This window comes from Vidua macroura, chromosome 8 (genome assembly GCF_024509145.1).
Source record: "Vidua macroura isolate BioBank_ID:100142 chromosome 8, ASM2450914v1, whole genome shotgun sequence".
NCBI lineage: Eukaryota > Metazoa > Chordata > Aves > Passeriformes > Viduidae > Vidua > Vidua macroura.
In genome coordinates, this window is record NC_071578.1 from 11,881,298 (window position 1) to 11,901,896 (window position 20,599).

At 42.9% G+C, this 20,599-nt stretch overlaps 2 protein-coding genes across 3 annotated transcripts in view; one reads left to right on the plus strand and one right to left on the minus strand.

The window, feature by feature from the left end:
* Positions 1 to 7,304: 7,304 nt before the first annotated feature.
* On the minus strand, positions 7,305 to 13,696 carry GSTO1 (glutathione S-transferase omega 1). 2 transcript variants are annotated; one of them, XM_053984377.1, is made up of 6 exons: positions 13,638 to 13,696; positions 12,321 to 12,429; positions 10,646 to 10,868; positions 9,561 to 9,662; positions 8,106 to 8,212; positions 7,305 to 7,840 (listed from the first exon to the last, which is right to left on the minus strand). In XM_053984377.1, the coding sequence occupies exons 2-6, from the start codon at positions 12,377 to 12,379 to the stop codon at positions 7,687 to 7,689; spliced, it is 645 nt and encodes a 214-aa protein (XP_053840352.1). In that variant the 5' UTR covers positions 12,380 to 12,429; positions 13,638 to 13,696; the 3' UTR covers positions 7,305 to 7,686. The 2 variants fall into 2 exon arrangements, with proteins under 2 accessions (XP_053840352.1, XP_053840351.1); XM_053984376.1 differs by lacking the exon at positions 13,638 to 13,696 and adding an exon at positions 12,507 to 12,847.
* A 1,316-nt stretch (positions 13,697 to 15,012) lies between these two features.
* The window catches only part of CFAP43 (cilia and flagella associated protein 43), a 43,299-nt gene continuing 37,712 nt past the window's right edge, over positions 15,013 to 20,599 (plus strand). Inside the window, exons 1-3 of the mRNA XM_053983990.1 lie at positions 15,013 to 15,197; positions 17,149 to 17,402; positions 18,216 to 18,312. Coding sequence (XP_053839965.1) covers positions 15,013 to 15,197; positions 17,149 to 17,402; positions 18,216 to 18,312 — 536 coding nt within the window. The remainder of the gene's footprint in view (positions 15,198 to 17,148; positions 17,403 to 18,215; positions 18,313 to 20,599) is intronic.

The following is a 20,599-nucleotide window of genomic DNA, read 5'->3' on the forward strand; positions in this document are numbered from 1 at the left end:
TTGCAGAATAAAGTGCAACATGAACATAAAGTGCGATAGCTATCCCAAAGTAATGCCAGGGATGTCATTCTTCTTGAGAATATGAATCCACAGGAAATCAAAGCAATTATTCTGAATGTGTCTGCTCAAAAACACCCTTTCGTGGCAAGCCCTAAATAATGGTGATAGATTTTGCCCTTACGGGCTGAACAAGAAATCTCCTGAATTTCCATTTCACACAGAGGAATCCTCTTTACCTGCTTATTTTATGGGTATCCACAGCCAAGTTCAGCTAACACCCACCCCCTGCTTAACTCCTTTGCCTGGTTTAAGGGAATGGCACCTCCTTGTTAATATTCTAATATGTTCTGGCTCTGGAAGCACACCCAGAGCTAGTTATTAATTCATATAATAAAAGCACTACTGTTTCCTTGACAAATTGTCTTCCAGCCCCACAGAATGCCCTGCACACCTTTAATAACTCTGCCTTCCAGGGCTCAGTGGGGCTGAATCAGCACTGTGTAGGTCTGAGAAGCAGCTGGCTTAAGAGCTGCAGCCCAAATCTACTTAGCCAGAAGTTAGAATTTCCCTGGGTCAACCACACACTGCTGGAAAGGGACTTCTCTAGCCCAAGATCGTCAGCAGTCTTGGTTTTGTGCAGCTTTGTTATAGCAAAAAAACAAAACCAACCAAAACCAAGCAAAAATGAACCCATCCTGCTTCAAAGCTATCTGACTAGCTCAGCAACATTTTCTCCATTGAACTCCTGATTTTCTAGAACAGTTTTTTTCTTTGCCTCAATTTACTGCTTCAATGTTGCTGTGGAACATAAATGGTAACATCCCTAGAAAAATCCTTTTTCAGAAGGGCAATTGTTAGATTTTTGAACCATGCCATGACCATTATTGCAGTATTATCTGTCATAGAGTAAGCAGAACAGAAAGAGAAAGCCACCCACTAGAGATTGGTGTTTAGCTTAAAAATTTATCTAATGACCTATTACCACTCATGGGGTAGCTGTAAGCAAAGACACAATCTCCTTTATTTCAAGCAGGCAGAAATACCTGTGCTATTAAAAAAAAAAAAAAAAAAAAAAAAAAAAAAAAAAAAAAAAAAAGCAACCTCAGAGGATATGGCAACTCACAAGCATGCTAACATGAATTCAGTAAGGTACCAGTAGGGGTCAAACTGGTAACACTGGTCTCAGAATGGGATACTGCTCAGGATTTGCCCACATATTGAACAGGTTCCATCCAGAGTTGATGCTCAACTCTGCATCATGGTTTGTTGCACGCAGGACTAAAAGCTAACACAGGTCTGTCCCCAAGCGCCACTGGCACAGGATCAGATTTTGACTTATATTTAACTGGATTCTATTGTTTGGGAAAAGGATGTCTCAAGGTATTGGGTCATGGGATTCAACCAAACATGTGAGCTGCTGCATCCCTTCCAAGTAAAATTCTAGGCAGTCCTGTCTTTTTCTGAAATAATGAATTCCTTATGGCAACATAAACTAGGTTATTTTTAGCAGTCGGTGTGTTCACACATCTGGGCCAGGGGATGTACTTTCATCTCCTTCCAAGTAGCTTCTGAATCCATCAAACAACTTTTACTCACTTTGACACAGCTCAGAAAAAACTCTGATAGTCTTTAAGCAAGCACGCAAATGGACAGGAGACAAAGACTCTCATAATGCTTCAAAAGCGCAAAAGAGGTATTTTAAATGTTCCCAGGGCAGTAAAAGGCAGTAGGTACTTTGACCTGAAGAAATAAGCTGTGAGAAAATGCAGAGTTGTGTTACTGCTTCTGCTGCTCTCAAAATGATCCACCTAACTTTGCAGCAGAGCCTTAAGGGAAGATGGATGCAAGCAGTTATTCCCATCATATCTATTGGACTAGTCTGGTATCAAAACGGAAATCTGAGCAAGCCCCTGCTGTGGATCAATTAATGTTACAATGTATTTCAAAAGAAACTTCATTTTCCAGTTATATTACATTTAAGAGTGTCATCTGAGACTCCTTAAGTGCTGGAAGTAAAATCTCTGGCTGCAGAGGCAGAGAACAAAGCTTCTCAGTCATTATTCAAAGGCAGCACCTCTGCAAATAAAGGCTCTGAATTTACAAGTAATTATAAATCTGTCTAGCTAAAACCAGAGCTCACCCAGAATGTTAGAGGAGGAAGGGAAGAAAAAGGTATTAGCTTTATTGATCTGCTCTGAGGGGGAAGCACAGAAAGTGCTGAGGTGAAACATTTAAATACAGCCTGTTCAGATATTTGAGTGCCTGTAAAATCTCTGACTGTGGCACTATGTTAAAAATTGTGCCCAAAAATAAAAACAAAACAATTGAAGTTCTTAAGGGTTTCTTAGACACACAGCAGGAAAAGGAGTTTGTTTTAGATGTGAAACTATCTTCAAATCCACTGGTGGGCCCACAGCCATTAACAGTCTCAACTCAGATATAATCATGTAAGGAGACAAGATTTCTGTCTGTATTGTCCTACTTTGCAGAGGAGCCATGACACTTATAATGCCATTGGAAGTCCAATTAGGCACCTTTGTTCAGACCATCTAACATTCAGGATCCAACACAGTGCAATACAGGCCCATGGGGCAGAGCTAGGCAGGTCTGGGATCAGTAACCACAGTGCACAGCCTGACTCATCAGTCACTTCACCTCCCCAGGTGCATCAAGAAATCCATTCCCTGGCTCCCAAGCTTCAGTCTTGCTCTCTAGCCCTTAACTGGGAATCAGACAGCACAGAGGGATTTCCCAAATGCTCAGGGAGATGGTATGTAGCTTAAGAACATGTTCCAGATCTCATCCCTGCCTGCTCACACCAGGCAGGGCAGGGCAGGGCAGCCCTGGATGGTTCCTGTACCTGTAAGCACAGATGATCCAGAGCAGTTCCTCCTGGCCTCCATCACCTGGGTGTTCCCAGAGAACAGAGGTGTTCTGCACTCTCAGCAGGATATTCCTGCCAGTTCAGTTCACCTTCAGGGCTATCACATCATGTCACTGTTACAAACCTCCTGTATGCAAAACTAGAGAAAAGCAAGGCTTGTCCACATGCAGCTGTCTACCATAGCCCCACACTGACTCCCCTGCCAGAGCGACACTTGGCAAAGCTTTGGAAGTGAAAGGTTTGATCCAGACCACAGATAGAGCAGCAGAGAACAGCCAAGATACATAAAGCATATGGAGAGGAATTCAGGCACCTAATCTGTGGGCTTGAATGCACAGGTTATATCAGAGCTGTCTTCCCACAAAGACAAACAGCTGATTAATCACCATGCCTTAATTACTACAAGTAAGAGGAGACAAACTCTGCTTCCAAGCCTCAACAGGCACAGAAAAGAGCTCTGTGATGAATACATAGGGGAAAAAAACATCCACACTCCAACCTGTGGATTGGCCCAAAGCAGATTCTTGTTGAGAGCTCCCTTCTGAGGATGGTTTGAGTGACAGAAGGAAAGGCACAAAAGCATCCTTTGGGGTAGCAGGAATGCTGCAGAAAGCTGCAGGAAGGACAGTATTAATTCATAATTTCTCCATTGGTCCTCATTAATTCTTCAGGCAGTCTAAAGCTGACAGCTTTTTTCTCAGCCCTCCTATGCTTTTGCTGTGCAGTCACATAGGTGACTCATGCAAATGGTTTGCAGCTTAGAGGAAACACTGTCTGTTCCCTACCCAGCTTGTGGCTGTTCAGTGCCCCTATTCCTGGCTCCCTTTCCCCTGGAGAGATGGCTTTTTCCATCAGCTTTGCCAAGGGTGGTGGTTGTAAGACACAAACCTGCAGCACGTGCTGCAGTTCTCACAAGCTGCTTTCTGCTCACCAGAAGACGCTGTGAGAGGCACAATACAGGCTCCACCAGCACCTTCATACCAGCTGCATTCTCACTCCCTCCTGGACTCAGATACAGTGTTATTGCAGACTGCTAAACAGCTGTCACACTCTACCCCAAGCACAGTTGCATATCATTGACAAGTTTGAAACTACTGTTTTAGTAAACTGAAGTGTTGTAGAAGGGGAAAAATACTAATGACATCACGTGGCATCATTACTTTACTCAGATAAATCAGCAACTGCCATCCCTGTTGGCTTTGGACCAGCAGTAGAAAAGACTGTTTCCATCTTACAGAAAATGGGAGTGATTTAGTAAAATTGCCCCTGACCTCACAACTTTAGAGAGACTGCATTTTCACAAGCCATTCCCAAGTAAAATCCATGTCCAAGGAACTGTGGTGAAATAATCAGGCTAGTAGTAAAGACAGAGAGGATAACACAGTCAGTTCTCAAACCCTGCTAATGCAGGGGAACATTACAGATGCCATGACAGTGGAAAACTGGGCAGAGCAGTCCCAGGACATGTAACATTGTGCCAACACCACATGGCCAATGCATGCACTCACAGCCATGCAGGACAGACAGCTGCTAAATGAAGTATGACAAGAATCTGAGATTAAGTGAAACAGCAAAAAAGTTGAAATCCCCTTTTCCTTTATGATTGACTAGAAAAAGCAACAAATCCACAGGCATCTGCGTGAAGTTGACACAAGTGTTCCATGCGTCTGTAGTACATTATTTTTGAAACTTTTCAAACCAATATATCTAGTTACTACCACTTTCAGTGCAAGAAACACTGGCCCTTTTAATATCTCCCTAGACAGAAACTGAAACTTCTCAACAATTTCCCCAAGCAAGGGCCTTCTGTTACAGCTGCAGTCCTATTCACCCAGGTTCCCACTCAACTTACTCAAAACTCAGCAAAACTTCCCAGATGTGAGAACCTGTGATCCCCATTCCTTCCTCCTGTCTTGGCTCCCCTCAACCTTTCTCTTAGCTTCAATATAAGGGATCCTAAAATTATAATGAACAACACTGGACAGCATCTTGTATGAGGGTACCAACCATCTCAAGGATGTCAATAAAGATACAGGGATATGCTACAAATGCAGGACAGAACAAGGCCCTATGCCTTGCTAACCCAATCTATTATCCATCATGCTACCAAACTCACCTTTTTTGTAAGACAGACTCTGTCCTTGTTTGCTTGATACTGAATTTATCTTTTTTAACCTGTGCGAGTAGCAGTTATATTTGGTGGAACAAAACCAGAAAACAAACACACAAGCACCCTCTTTTTTTTAAAGCAAGAGCACTAAAAATTTTCAAGGGCAAAACATGGAGCAGAAGACAAATAAAGACCTACTTACTGTACTACCTGATCCACAGAAGGTTTTAAGGAGAGCTCTGACCAAAGGGGAGAGCTGTTCATCTTGATCCTTTCCTCACTGACTTCCATCCTTCTCTTCTGTTGACCAACACTGAAAATGCAAATGTCTCCTTTACACCCATCCACCCTGAGCGAGCCAGTCCATTCCACATAACTTGTCTTCTCCTTTCAAGACTGGGCCAGTATTGCATATTCATTACCACATCAAAAACACTTTGCCTGAGGCCTGCATTTCTTGCTTTGCTGTAATGAGTTCAAGACCCCAGCTGCCTGCTTGGGGATTTAGAACACAGATATTTAATAGTAAATTATAAGGCAGAATATTTCATTTTACTTTTTTTTTTTGCTGAAGTAGCACATTTATAATGGTACACTACAGTCACTAAATGGGAAGAGCATTTCTTTCTGTTCAGATAACACAATCTCTGGGTTACTGTGGTCTGGCTGGAGCCAGTTCAGTTTTTGGATGCTGATCTCTGCTCTTAATCTATTACTGGGTCTCCCTAATGTCACATCTCCCACTACAGTCAAATAACACATTGGAGCAAACTGTAACATATTTCTAGCACTAGCCTAACAGCTTTTAACAAGCTCTACACAAAGAAGAGCTGCTAATAAAATCAAAATGCTCTGCAGTTAATTCTTGGAAGTTTGCCACTGAGATCCCACCAACACTACTTCAGAGACATTGGCTTTATAAAGCTCAAACCCTGCTTTCATCTAATGAAAGGGCCCAGATCCACATCCTGACGACAACACTTCACAGCTCTTGGCTTCCTCTGGGTCTTCTGACAATCTACATGTGAAACGTGTAGCATCACATCCCAACTGGAAACTTTTTAAAAAACTACAATATTCTGGAAGGAACAGCAGCATAATTATTATTTTTCTAAGTAGTGCCAGATGTGTTTAAAAGCCATAAAGATAAACAGGAGGGGAAAAGCTGCATACTTTGAATTAAAGCTAGTAAGAGCATAAACAAGCCCCTCCAATAGCTACAGGCTGACAGACCAAGTTCCTGCTCATTCTTTTTTTCTCATCAAATCTTTTTCCTACTTGAAGTTACACGAGCATGCACCACCTGAGTTACCGTGCCAGGGCAGAACATGTTACAGGAAAAAGATCAGTCTACTTTTCCTTCAGAAAAGCTCCAAGACTCCCAGTGTCTCAATTGCCACGAAATCCATGAACCACCACATTCTGCTATGCTACCTCACCTCACTGCAATGGGAGGCAGATATGAAGAGTCTTGGATCTCTCATGACAACCACCTCAGCCCCACAGGAACCACAGCCCTGCCCTTGGACACGCTGCTTTGCCTTACTTCTTTCTGCGCGCTTATCCCCTGGAATTATGGCTAGTTTGGGTTGCTAGTGCTCTGACAGACATACAGAATTGAGCATCAGGATGAGTCACAGATGTGAACAGGAAAAAATAGGAGAGGAAGAAGTTTTTCATGTGACTGCTTGTGATTCAAATAATCTTGTCCCCACACTGCTATATTAACATGCAGGATAGCTTCAAAGATGTTCAACTAAAAAGCTCTGATCCTGCCACTTACCTGATGAAACAGAACATACTCTTTCCTTCACCAGCAACAAGGCATCACCAGCATAAGTTTCTGACTAAACTCCATTCCTGCTCTCTAATTTTACCTACACCTTGACAAGCAGAGCAATGCTTCAAATTCTGAGAACAGAAAATAAATGTCCTTCTGCTCAGGATATTGTTTTTGTTGGCTTTACTCCTTACTCCAGCCTTTAGGTTAGAACCTAGAATAAACACACCAGTACTTCAGAAGGGCAGAGAAGGATTATAACCATACAGTGCCCTAGCATATCTAACCAAAACTAGAAGCCCTTACTAGATGGCTCCTGCAAGCATTACTTCAAGGGTAGGTGGGCAGGACTGCAAAGTGAGTGTTTTAGCAGTAGAGCTGTCTGAAGAGACAACCAGTCTGCACTAGGAATCACATCTTAACTTCACAAGCCACACAATCTGTTTTAGCCTTTACAGTACACTGCTCCTCTCTCTCTGTGTAACCAGTCCAGTGACTAACAGCTGCTCAGAAACAGGAAGGAAAAACTGTTTGAAGACAACATTGCTTGCTTTTTATTAATTTTGAAGACACAAGTATTACAATTTTTAAATCAGGTAACAGCATCAGTTCAGGGACTGCCCACTGCAATGCCTACAAAGAGCCCAGAGATTACAGACCATCACCTTTTGAATGGAGAATTTTCCTTTATGGAACATTCATGGCCAACAATGACGTTCCATCTCCTGCTTGAAGCCAGCACATCCTTCCCCCAACAGGAAGGAGTGGAGTTCACAGGTTTCTCAACCTTTTCAGCACAGATTTATTCCCCACTATGAATGCAACCACAGAAAAGCCCCCACCAAATGACACTGACTTCCCACACTGAAAAAACAGCACTAACACTTCAGCCAGCACGTTCCTGCTAGCACCTCAGAGCCCATAATCACATGCCTCAGGGCTGTTCTTCAGATACAGCTGGAGATAGTTTTTGAATGTCTGTGGGTCAGTTATTGTAGCCTTGATAGCAGGGTCCTCCTTCATGGCCTCCATCCAGCGTTGGAGCTTTGGGGTGTGATTCAAAGAGCTACAGGAAAAAGGAAGAGACTGAGTAATGCAAATGGAAAGTTTGGAGGGCATCAAGAAAACAAAGCAGCTTGAACAGTTTCCATTTTAATACTTTCTCTGTCCCAGTACAATGTCCAGTTTAGAGCAGGATGCTTTCCCCAAACTGCAACACAATACAGGCTCTCTTCAACAGCCCCCAGGAGTGGCTCATTGCTGCAGGGTACACCAGGAATATTGATGCTGAGGCACTTCAGAACACACCAGAAGCCAGGCACAGTACTCACTCTTTCAGCTGGAATGGTTCCAGACGTTCAAACCATGGCCAGATCATGTAGTCAACCATTGAGACTGAGTCCCCACCATAAAACACCGTGTTGCGTTTGGACAGAACCTGTGAAGGGTGAGAGGTGTCAGCTGCCCCCCAAAGGAAAAGTGCAGCAGAACACTACACAGAAGCCCCACTGCATAGTGGAAGGCAGGCACACTACAGGGATCAGTGAGCAAATGAAGGAGATACAGTATATTTCTCTTGTGCACGCAGTATTAGCTGAGTCAGTGTAGTTAAGCTTAATACTACAGCTGCTATTTCATAAACTCAGCCCAGCTCTTCTCCAGAGGTTCAAAATCTGTCATGAAACATGAACCACTTACAAGCTGCAGCATGTGCACAAACAAAGAGGAGTTTGACTCAGAATGTTTGTGATTTCTTGCTTGTCATAAAGCATAAATGGCACAGACTAATCAAACACAGCAGCAAACATGCATTTCTTGAGCAATAAATTCAGCTAAATTAATCATCCTGCTAAATCAGAGCACCATTTTAGCAGGGACTCTTTTCCCATGGCAGTTGAGGCCAAGTGATGTCAGGGAAGCATTTCTAACCTTGTATCTCAAATTGCATTTAATTCCAGGTGCAAAGGCAACAGGAAGCAAGTGTAACTTACACCAGAAAGAGATCCTTCTCACAGCTCAGCACAGAAAGCAGGGCTACAAAGAATGCAGCAAGCTCTCCTGTTACATTTATGACTCTGATGCATTTTTAAGTGCCACGGTTATCTAAGTTTAATATGCTTTAAGGACCCTCCAGAGCTTGTTCTCTTCTTTCATTAGGTTAGTGGCTCTAGGTTCACTAGTGGCTCTATTTCTGGGCACTTCGGTGTTTTAAAGGTGGAACTCAAAAGACCTTACAAGTCTTGGTCTTTTTGAACACACACCCTATACACTCATATGGCATTAATTCCCTGTCCATAACCCCATGATCTAGTCCTTAAATCTTAAAGCAGCCCTTCAGGAAGTATGGAGCTGTTTGAGCTCCAGGTGTCTGGCAGAACACAACCAGCAGCTGCACAGCGGCAGCAACGGGAACACAGCCCCCTCTGTCGGGCAGCAGAAATCGAAACACAGAAGTGTTCCAAAGTACTTCCCCTCTGGAGTATCTCTTGCAATACGCGGAGGGAAGTTTGCATGGCTCTGTTCTGGCCTCCTATTCACAGCTGACCATCAGCTGCTGCCATAAAATCATTTAGGGTACAGTAAAAAGAGACACTGAAGGAACAGCCAAGTTATTTCACAGTATTAATCAAGCAGGAAGAAGATTAATCCTTCCTTAATTGAGAGATTGTTTCTTGCTGTAACTACCAACTAAATGAGAGATCTACCTCCAAATGCCATAGCATGAAAGATAAAAATGGGAACATATAAAGGCTGGCAATCTCCTCGTTATCATGAAATACTCTCACCTCTTCAAGTTTGCCAAACTTTTCAGCAATCTCTGCTTTCAGTGCAGTGGTGTCCTGTCCATCTTTGACTGCCAAGACATGCTTGAAAAGCAAGGGTGTTATCTATACAAAGGAAAGTATAAAGTTTTTAATGCACCTATTACAAGAATACAAGTTAGTCACTCAAAACTTAAAATGTTAACTTAGATGTTAAGATATTAAATGCAAATTAAACCTTAAGAGATTTGATGTTAAAGAGCTACATAAAGTCTATTGATAAAAATCTTCTAAAAGGCAAGCAAAAGCCTAGGGGAAGAATACAAATAGTAACGAATTTTAGTCTTGTCATAAGAAGAGAATAGTGAAAAGTGTTTCCCATTTGCATATTTTCTTTCTTGCAACACACTTCCCTCTTTCCATTCAATTTACAAAAGCCTGCTGTAAATACATTCTCCCTTTTTTCCCCCTACTTTATCACATCCCTTTGCATCTTCTGTTTCTTTCTCTCCTGTCTCATATCCATGTGACTTCTTTCACTTCCTAGACTCCTCAAATCACATGCTTTGTATGTTTGAATGTACAGAGAGGTTAATTCCAGTCAATCAGCTCCAACCCCCAATAAGAGCCAAAACCAGCCTCCCTACACAAGTCTCATGTTTAAAGCCATGTGCCATCTCCTGTCCATGGTTTTAGGCTCTCTCAGTCAGGCACTTCCCACATCCTGCATTCACACAGTACTTCCTACAGAAAGGGTCAGAATAAAATACAGCAATTGTCACTTCCCAGGTCTCACATATTTGGCTGGTTTGGTCTGCTAACCTTTGCTCTACTGTAGGATGCTCAAAACCTTACCTCAGTTGTACAAACTTTCACTTGCTTGGATGCCTTCCTGCATCCAACCTTGCACTTAATTCTGGGAGCAATTCAGAGACACAGCGGATTGTATGTGCTCACAGCAAAAGGCCCCAAATATACCCTCTGCTTATTTAAAAGCTCATCCCAGATACAAAACCTGCCTTCAAAGATGAAAGCAACATCAGCAACAGAGCTGCAGTTTTTGGTGCAATGGTGAAGTCAAAAACAGTCCCACTCTGATCACACAGTACCTTTGAGAAGTCTTCCAAGAGCATCTTCTGACAAGCTCGCTCATAGGGGTCTGAAGGCATCAGCTTCTTCCCTGGAAATGCTTCATCCAAGTACTCACAGGTGATTGGGGACTCCCAGATCAGCTGGCCCATGCTGGTCTCCAGAACAGGAACCAGCCCAGAGGGGTTCTTCTCAAAGTACCAGTCAGGTTTGTTCTTCAGATTGATGTTGATTACTTCATGGCTAAAAGAGCAAAAGAAACAAAACCCAGACAGGCTCAGTTCTGCTCCAGTCTACTCCATACCATGGTGAAATGCAGTCACCTCAACAGTTCAGTACCTGAGAGGTTCAACCCTCAAGCCCTTGTACTCCCCTGTTTTCTTTGAAGCTGTTTGCAGGACTAATCCTTTGACACAGAAATACTCCCACAGTTTGCTGGAAAAAGCACACATTGACTTTCAGTGAGCTGTCTGCAGACTGCATGCATGTTTTTTATTAGTTTAACAAGCACCCAACTACTAGGCTAAAAACAAAGATTAGAACTCAGCACACTTATCATGTGTGAGTTCAGGGGCAGTCTAAGAAAAAAGCAGTTGACTGCAAATGAGCTACACCTCAATTAAGAAATGCACCTGAACCTTAACCTGCCCTTACACCAAAGAGCAAATTAGGAGAGCATCCTTCTTACTTATCTTCCCAACCTATGGCCTCATAAAGAACAAGTGCTTAGGGTAAGGGTGAAGATATTGATAAAAAAATACATGGGAAATATGTCTATATTAAAAAAACAGAAGTTATATGCTGAGTTATACGTGTGACCCCAGAAAATTCCTATTAAGACCAAAGGTCTGCTAAACACAGGTGAACCTTCAAAAGAACTAGGTAGCCATAAAACCTCTCCAAAATCACTATGCTACAACAAACCTTCCAGCTCCAAAATCAGTCTAAAGACACTAAATAAAGACAGAATTAAACTGACCCAGAGGTTTTATTGCATCTCCTCTTCCAAAACCAAAACACCTGTATAAAAAACAGAATTAACTAACTCAACTTTCTTCTTACTATCAAGAGACCTTAGCATTCCCTATTCCAACATGAACTCCCAGCCCTGTGTTGGTTGAAAAGCCACTGGCAGGCCTTGGACTTGGCAGAACCACAAAAAGATGGAAAAAAACAGTTAATTTTAATTTGTACCCGAGGGACACATTCAACCCCATTCAAGAATGCTGAAACGGCTATCATGAAAAAGAAACAAACACAAGCACTGAATTTTATTAACTTATTACAGCACAAGAACAAGACAATATTATAGGAACACAGTACATTTCCTCTTTTAAAAGCGTCATTCACTCACTTGTGTGTTTTGTTGGGCAGTGACACAACAGAAACACTGATTATTTGTAGCTTCCCGAATTTTCACGGCCACTCACATCAAAAACAAACAGTGCATGTTATGTCTTTAGTCACACTTACTATCACAGGCAAGAATTATAAAAGAAATTCAGCTTGGGGTTTTTACTTTGGGCCTTTATGCAGCTGCTTTCGTACACACCCTACTCATTCAAGCTTTAGAGCAAAATCACGCACAGGAGCCTCATCCCAACCAGTTCGTTCAGGGATGTTTAATTTAGGAAATACGGAAGCCAGGCCCGCCGCTCGCTCCGAGCGGGCCCTGGGCTGCGGGGAGGAGCTCACCTGATGCCCTTGGCGTGGAGAACCAGGCGCGTCCGCTGCGCGAAGGGGCAGAAGCGCATGCTGTAGAGCCGGATCAGCCCCGCGGGCACAGGGCCCGGCGCCGCGCTGCCTGAGGGGAGAGGAGAGGGGCTGTGACCGCCGGCACTCCCCGCAGCCGGCGAGCTCTGCCGGCCCCGCGGCGCTTACCCTTGCCCAGGCTGCGGGAGTGATCGCCCGACATCCCGACGCGACGGGCTCCGATCAGTGACGGCTCCGAGCTGTGACGGCCCCTCCGCAGCGCCGGGCCCCGGGGCCGCCGGCACCGCCCGCCGCGGGAACGAGTGTCCGGCCCCGCCTCTCTCCCGCCTCCCTCTCGTCCCGGGGCAGCGCTGCTGCCGCTGCTGACCCCAGGCGCTTGCCCGGCGGTTTCTCCCTGAGCTGACCGCCCGCCCCACCCAGCTGGGACGGGCACTGTTCAGCTGCTCTCGATGCTTTCCCTCCTCGTTTACAAAGAGCTGCACATTCCAAAGAACTGGCATTCCCGTGGAGATAGGACACCCACGGCCGAGCTCCACCTCACGGGCCAGGCGTATCTATAAGCAGTGCCAACGGCAGCTGCTGAGGTACGAGGTTCCCCTCAGTGCCTCCTCCTGCAACGCCTACCACCCTCCAAAACCCCATCCAACCCCACCTTGAGGGTAACAAGGATTTATCTCTCCTGCAGCTGTTCTGCTTCATGATAAAAACCCCAAAAGGAGACAATAACCCAGCAAACAACAGAGCATAGCAAAAGTTAAATCTAACTTAATTACTACAGTGCAATTATAGAGGGATTCATGCTTGCTTCTGCAAACAGGATCTTTGTGGGAACATCAGTGTGCACAGACCAAAAGAAAGAAACAAAGCACAGATTGAAGTCTCCTCCATCCCTTTGCTCCCTCTTCACTTGAGATTAGGGCACCAGGGCCTTCCTTATACCAGCTTTCCTTAAAGTATAATAATAGAAATGGAGGTACTTTCCTCTTAATGATTTTCATATATTCACACAGTGTCCAAGATGATTTCTGACCACAGAGGTAAAGTGATTCCCTTCCTGTGGCTCCACACACCAATCTTCAGGTTGGCATTGTACATTAGTAAGAAACAGCACATTTGTAGGGACCAGTGGGCTGGCACGGCTCTTGCCAAAGGGAGGAAAAATCCTGGCCTTCCTGGCAAGGAGAAAAAAAAATGGAAAATCCTGGCTTTCCTGCATGCTCCTCTGTCAAACCTCCAGGCTAACAGAGCATTCTCCAATCTCATCTGTGGATCCATGCTTACACAGGGGGCAAGTCCTACCTGTTTTGGTTTGGTTTTGTCACTGGAGTTGGGCCTCAGACACCAGGTCACAAAGACCAATATTTTCTGTGGTGATCTCACTGCAGATAGACACCAAGATGGTCACTAGTAACATAACCATGACCTTGACACCATTATCCATTGCAATGGAGGAACATGATTTTTGTTGAGTCACTGCTGCTTGGTTATGTATATATTAAGCAGCTCAGCACAGAAAGGGAGTGGTGATTTGTTGCACAAGTCTGCCATGCCCAAGGCAAACAGAACCTGTACATAAGGTGCTCTTTGCCAACAAAATAATTTCTCCTACCATAAAAAAAATACCAAAAAAAACCCCAAAACTGTGTTAGAGGACATAGCCCTTATTCCTCTAAGTACCTATCCTTAGTAAAGATTCAGCAAAGTTTTGGGTGATGAAAATAGAGAAAATTAATTTGAAATTTCTCTTAGCAATTATGAAACACACAGGCAGTCTGCTAACTCACAGCCTGGAGACAGGCATGTAGGAACTCAAACCACCATCACAAGACCCAGATGATTCAATAGGCCCTCTGAAGTACCAACAAAAATAAACCCACTTCCTCATTCTCTCCTGGTGTTGCCTGGCATGCAGAGTGCCTGTGCAGACATGAGGTAAGGAAGGGGCTTGTCCTCCTGCCTCTGGACAGAAATGCCACTCTCCATGCATTGCTCTCTAGCACTGTGAGTGCACACCAAAATTGCAAAACTGCACACTGCCACTGTACAGGGAAGTAACAGCAAGCAACACGCTATAAATAACAATCCTCCCTTAGGAAAATAAATCAAATTTTTAAATACTTGGAGGGTCTTACAGTGTTACCAGGCTAAAAGCTTCAAGTACAGAGGAAAAGGCTGCAAGCATACTTTCTCTTTTTTTTTCTGGGGAAAACTCCTCCTCAGCTCACTCTGAAGCTTCAAGAGCTTTATTGCACACAATCTAAGAAGAACTTCTGTACCTTGCAGAATTACAGAATCATCAATGTTGGAAGAGACATTCAAGATCATCAAGTCCAACTGTCACCCTTAAACCATATTCAGACCCCTCCTGAACAACTTTAGGGATGGTGACTCCAAAAAGACACAAAAGGCAATGGGAAAATAGGCACAGCTGTCCTGCAAAGAGATTAGCAGATGGCACTGGACCAGGTGCAGGGATACACAGGGTGACCAAGAGACAGAACCCACAGTCACTCCCCCAAGGCTGATGCACTCCTACACTTGATTCAGCAGCAATGATTGCCCAGGTGAAAAGGCAGAGATATTAGTGGCTCAGGGGCAGAACTACCCCATCTTATCAACAATAAGAGCTCCTAGAACACCCCTCACGCTTGTCAAAGCTCAGGTGACAGAAAAGATGCCCACAACTGGGCTCTTTGATTGGCTGGCGCAGGGGCGCGGCCAATCAGCTGCGTGCTCCGAGCCCGGCCAATGGCGGGCACCGTTGCTGTTGCCAGGGCGCGGCGGTGCCGCGGCGGCGGGGATGGCGGCGGGCCCGGGCTCGGAGGGAGCCGGCACGGCGGGACCCGCCCTGGAAGTGAGGTGGGGGCGGGCGGCACAGCGCCCACACGCTCCTCAGCCCGGCCGGGGTGCGCGGGCTGCTGCGCTGTGCTGCGCTGTGCTCAGCCCGCGGCGGCTCCCTGAATAGGGCGGTCAGACAGGGAGAGGAGGGGAGGCTGCGCTGTCGGGGTCTGGCAGGACAGCGCGGGGGGAGAGAGAAAGAAGCATGGGCACAGATGACAGGATCACGGAATCCGGCGGGTCCAAGGGACCACAGTGGGTCACCTGGTCCAATCTCCCTGCTCAGGCAGGGTCATCCCAGAGTACGGTGCGTGGGATTACATCCAGATGGTTCTGGGAGAACTCCAGTGAGGGAGACTCCACAGCCTGTCTGAAAAAGCCTGTTCCAGTTCGTGGTCACTCGCACAGTAGTCATCTATCTATCTATCTATCTATCTATCTATCTATCTATCTATCTATCTATCTACCTATCTAATCCCTTTAACAGAACAGCCTGAACCCTTGTCCCCTTAGGCCTTTACTGGGTGTGTAAGAATGGTAAGTTGCACTGTCACCACCATTAATTTATCCATGCATACAGGTTTTCTAGATTCCATTTTACCTCCGCAGTTAGGAAGTTAGGAATACCTCATCTCCACTGATTGAGAGCTAATGTTGCAGAAAAGCACAGAGCTAGTACTCTAAGCATGTTCAGAGAGGTCTCCTGTGCCATGGCACCCCATAAAAAGTGTTGTTGAATGAAGAAAGAAACACATTGTCAGCTGAAATGTCTCTGTTGCCATGGCTTTCAGTTCATCTCCACAAGCACATTGTCAATGTTGCCACTCCTCTCTGGCTCCACTTGACTCCTATGTAGCAAAAGAAGCCAAAAGTAGAAACTCCTCAGAGAAGATAATGGGAAGTTATTGCTGGACATAAATTTATCTCAAGACCAGTAGTTTTAAAATGTTCCTAAGTGAGAGTGCTGAGGCTTTAGTACCATCTTCTCTGAAGAGTACAAAAGATCAGCAACTGAGCTGATTTTATGACAGACTTATGTTTGTGAAAGGAGTATAAAAATGTTTCTGGTCATTGCAGAAAACTAAGGTCCCTCCCAGTCAAATTCTCCGATTTGGAAAAAGAGCAGAGGTGGGATGTTTCTGAATAATAATTCAAAGAGAGGATGCTAACAGCAGTGTTGTACACAGAGGGTATCTCTTACACTGCTGGAACTTTCCTGCCGTGGTACCAGCAGGCTAAACTGACATCCTCACTTGGTGGTAAATGCAAATCCCTTTGGTAAGATGACCCTTATGTTTATCCACACACTTTTTGAAAAGTAAAAACATCTGCAAGCAGTTACAAATTTGTTGGCATGTTGTAAGCTCATAAACAGAGGCCTCTTCAGTAATTTATTTCAGTACTTGTGTAACACATCCTGTTTACATTCCAGAGTTTTACCATGTTAAAGTACTGGAGTCTTTAAAGCAGAACAGTCCTCCTGGTTTGCTTCATATAAACAGAAGCTGTACCTTTATATCTTTTATTTTATGTGTATGAGATGAACTATGAAAGTGCAAAAAGGTTAAGCAAACACAATTGGGTCCCAAGTATAGATCGTACCCATGCAATTCTTTTATATAAAGTTATTCCCTTTGCTGGGATATGTGATTACGAAACCAGAGCCTGTGAACTTGGCTGACTTTTAATTTTAGTGAAAACTGAAAGAAATAAAAGCATCTCTCCATGTTCTTATGCCAATCGTTTGTGCACCATCAGGGTAATATTGACTGTATGTTTTTGGAAAGAGTGAACTAGTGACTCCTAATACCAGATCTTAGTTGTTGTGGTTTTACAACACTGGTATGAGGATGAGTCTAGCAAATCCCAATCATCAGTTCAGTGTAACTTAGGCTACAACACTGCCTTTTGCACAGTCTTTTGAGAAACGTGTGTCTGATTCACATTTAACATTCAGTTACTCTGTTCGCAGTTGGGTTCAGGGGTTCTCAAACAAGAACTTGGCCTTTGTCAGCAATCAGACTGTCTGCTACCCTTGTGGTAATTACATCCTCTTCCTGGACATCAAAACAAAGAAGACAAGAGCAGTGCAGTGTCAGACTGGCCAGGTGGGAGCCTTTGCAGCAAATGCCAACAGCCAAGTGGTGGCCTTCTCCGACAGGAAGCTGAATCCCCTCATACACATCTACACTTTTCCAGAACTGAGGAAACTGACAGAATTAAAAGGTAGTGATGTGGTAACTCTCATCATCATCATTTCATTAAAACAATACTTTAATCATCAGTTTCTGAAGTTGTGGGGCCATTTTATAAGACTTGAAAAACAGGGACTGTTTGTCCCTGTCACAGGACATGTAACTGTCTCATGAAGAGATTCATGGAAACCAGTGGAAGGAGTTTTTCACTGCACTGCTTTTATTTAGTTTTAAGCTAGGGAGGAATATGACCATATAGAATGATGCTAATTTAAAAGGAAAAGAAAAGGAGTTAAATGGAATTAGTTTTAGGAAAATGTAGTCAGAATGAGCAATAAATTCATACTGCAGTAGACTCCCAAGCAGACTGCTGAAAGACAGATGAGAAATCCAGGATGTGAGAGATGAGGATTCTTGCAGCTAAACTTTGGAGTCCAGGATGTATGTTTTTGCCTGCTTCATGTAATTTCTCCCCTTGGTTTAGTTGCTTACCCTATTCATGTTTCAGTTCCCTTGCCATTTAAATAAGGATCATGATACTTGCTTTTTCATGTATTTGAATAAAATTATGACTGCAAAGGATTTCATTGAACTTGGGGAAAAATACTTCAAAATTTCAAGGTATTATTGGAAAGGAAATTGAAAAAATTCCAAGCACCGATACATAGGGAGCATTTTTATGATCAAATCAAAAGAATAATCTGCAGTGAAGCAAAGAAATCAAGGGCCTGAAGAATATTTAAAGAGTTAAAATGGATATAAAGGAAGTGAGAAGAGTATCTGTGGTATTATAAAATAAAGTCTAGGACAATCAAAGACCATGTTCTTTATTTTTACATTTCAGGTGATGCTCAGCTGGACTATACCTTACTTGCATTTAGTTTTAAAGGCCCATATCTGGCCAGTTACTCTTCAATCCCAGAGTTTGTTCTTTCAGTATGGTAAGAGTATAAAAAAAATCTCTTATACCATTTGTATTTTATTCATATTTTTGCGTGACTACTGTTTTAGCATAGATTAAGCTAACAAATGTGCAACACATACTGGTTGCCTTCATCTCTTTTTTTTTTTTTTCCCTGACTGATCATTGTCTGCAAACTTCCTGTACCAAAAATGCTGTTTATTTTCTAGTCTTAGTAGACACTAGTCAAAATGGCTGTTAGCAGTAGCAAAGTTATCTTTTACCTTCTTCCAAATTTTGTTTTTTGGAGTGCTTCCAGAGCCTTCAGCATCAGTTAATTATCTGTTCACTGCTGGAAGTTGAGCACCATGCTGTTTGTGGAAGAAAGTTGCCTGCTGAGAAAAGGGTTCCAAAGCTGATTTGCACTGGTTTGTCCCCTGGACTGTTCAGTGGGCCTCTTAATTACTTTTGCTTGATCTTAGTTCTGGCTTATAATTTTGCTCAGTGATTACACTAACTTGGATCACTGGGTTAGATCATAATTTTCTGCTCATTGATGTGAAGTATTATATAATGCAGTGCAGATACAGAAAGATAGAATATTTATTTTAATTGTACTATAAAATACAATCCTGTTCTTGCCTTCATTGCCAGCAAGCTCCCATTGACTGTGGAGTCTGAGCACTTCAAAACAAACGTGGAGGGTGGAGTAGGAGAAAGGCAAGCAAGGACATGTAAGGAATAGTCAGTATAGTCTCAGTTTACTGATGATCTTCTCTTGTACAATTATAAGTGAAGATGCAGAAACTTCTGGAATTTCAGAATTTCAGTAATGAGAGTAGATACTATTACAGATGCCTCTTCTTTATCCCTTCTGAAGAAGAATAATGTTTGCTGTGAACTCTGATCATACACTGTAGGTCAAGAAGGATGTCTGTGCATATCACACTGGAGACCAGCAAAGGCTCACTGGCCTGACAGCTGACACACTTGTCACTTACAGCAGAAGTAACACACATGGTCCAATGTGTTCACTGTGTGCTCTTAAAAATGCACCATCCTGAGAGACTTCTTTAGATTATTCTTAAAACCAGAAATACTTAGAAATGTTTAAATGCTTTAAAGTAGTAGCAATTTCCAAGGCTAAACAATTTTAACCACTTTGAATCAGCATGTTAAAACTATCAGCAGGTAATTGTCATAAAAACCATCCTAAGTCATAACGAATTTAGTAACAAAATACAATTACATTAGAATATTAAGCTTAGAATGTGTAGTAGTTTGAACAGAGGTGTGGGAATTTACCGTGAAATCAGGACCTTCATTTTTGTGATTGGATCATATTGTGCATTCACTGAAGATATATATATGTGTGTATAAAGGTCAGAAATCACAGTGTAGAGCATTAGATGTCATGACTGTATGACAATTGCACAGCCCCAGTACTTTAAGCAGCTAGTTTGGAATCAGAGGTTGTAAGAGATGTTTTGAAAGATGTCAGTCTCAAAATATAAAGAGCTTGTGGATAACTAAAACTGCCTTTCATCTGAGATATGTTATCCCTAATATTTATTCTTTCCTGTTCAAAGGAGAAACTTAATGTCAGATTCCTTTTCAGATACATGTTTCACCATAGTTTTAGATCTTAGTAAATTATCTACCATAAAACCCTGTTGGTGTTATCTGGTAGGTATGAGAAAAGAACATGCTGACAGATCTTCAGAAAGCAAGATATGCTGATATCTTTAAAAGTCAGAATTGTAGTTTATAGGTTCCTGTCATTTTAATGAGAGCAATTGCATATGTGTGAATAATTCACATTTTTTGCATATGCTATAAATGTTAACCATTGTTTGCTTTGTGATCATTTCTGTGAGTGAATTTTTTACAGCCAGACTAAGGGATTATCATTAATCCATTTACAGCAGTGTATGCATTTTAGGTTTCTCCTCTCAGCAATAATGACAAATACTAAAGCCCCAAATGCTATTTAGGATAACAGTCAGATAAATTGTCCAATAAATTAAGAAACAGTTTTAACCATTTTCTTCCAATTATGTTAATCAGTTCTTGGAGAGCATCTAAAAATGCAAATGATGTCAAATATTAATCTGAATACTGAAAAATATGCAAATTAGATGAGAACATAAAATAGGTTATACTGGACAAAGAGAAGTCAGCAGAAAGCAGATTCCCAAGCTTCTGTTAGCTACACACATAGGGGCATAGCAGCCCCACACAAACTCTGCCCTGGTGTGTAGCCATAGCTTGTATGTCTGCACTCACAACACAATTACTGTATTACCTAGGTAATTTATCCACAGATA

Bases quoted from the DNA above. Each gene is read 5' to 3' on its own strand.
- GSTO1 (XM_053984376.1), bottom strand. From the start codon at position 12,540: ATGTCGGGCGATCACTCCCGCAGCCTGGGCAAGG. The intron at 12,430-12,506 runs GTAAGCGCCGCG...CTCTCCCCTCAG, and splicing joins CTCCCGCAGCCTGGGCAAGG to GCAGCGCGGCGCCGGGCCCT. The intron at 8,213-9,560 runs GTGAGAGTATTT...CACCCTTCACAG, and splicing joins AGTTTGGCAAACTTGAAGAG to GTTCTGTCCAAACGCAACAC.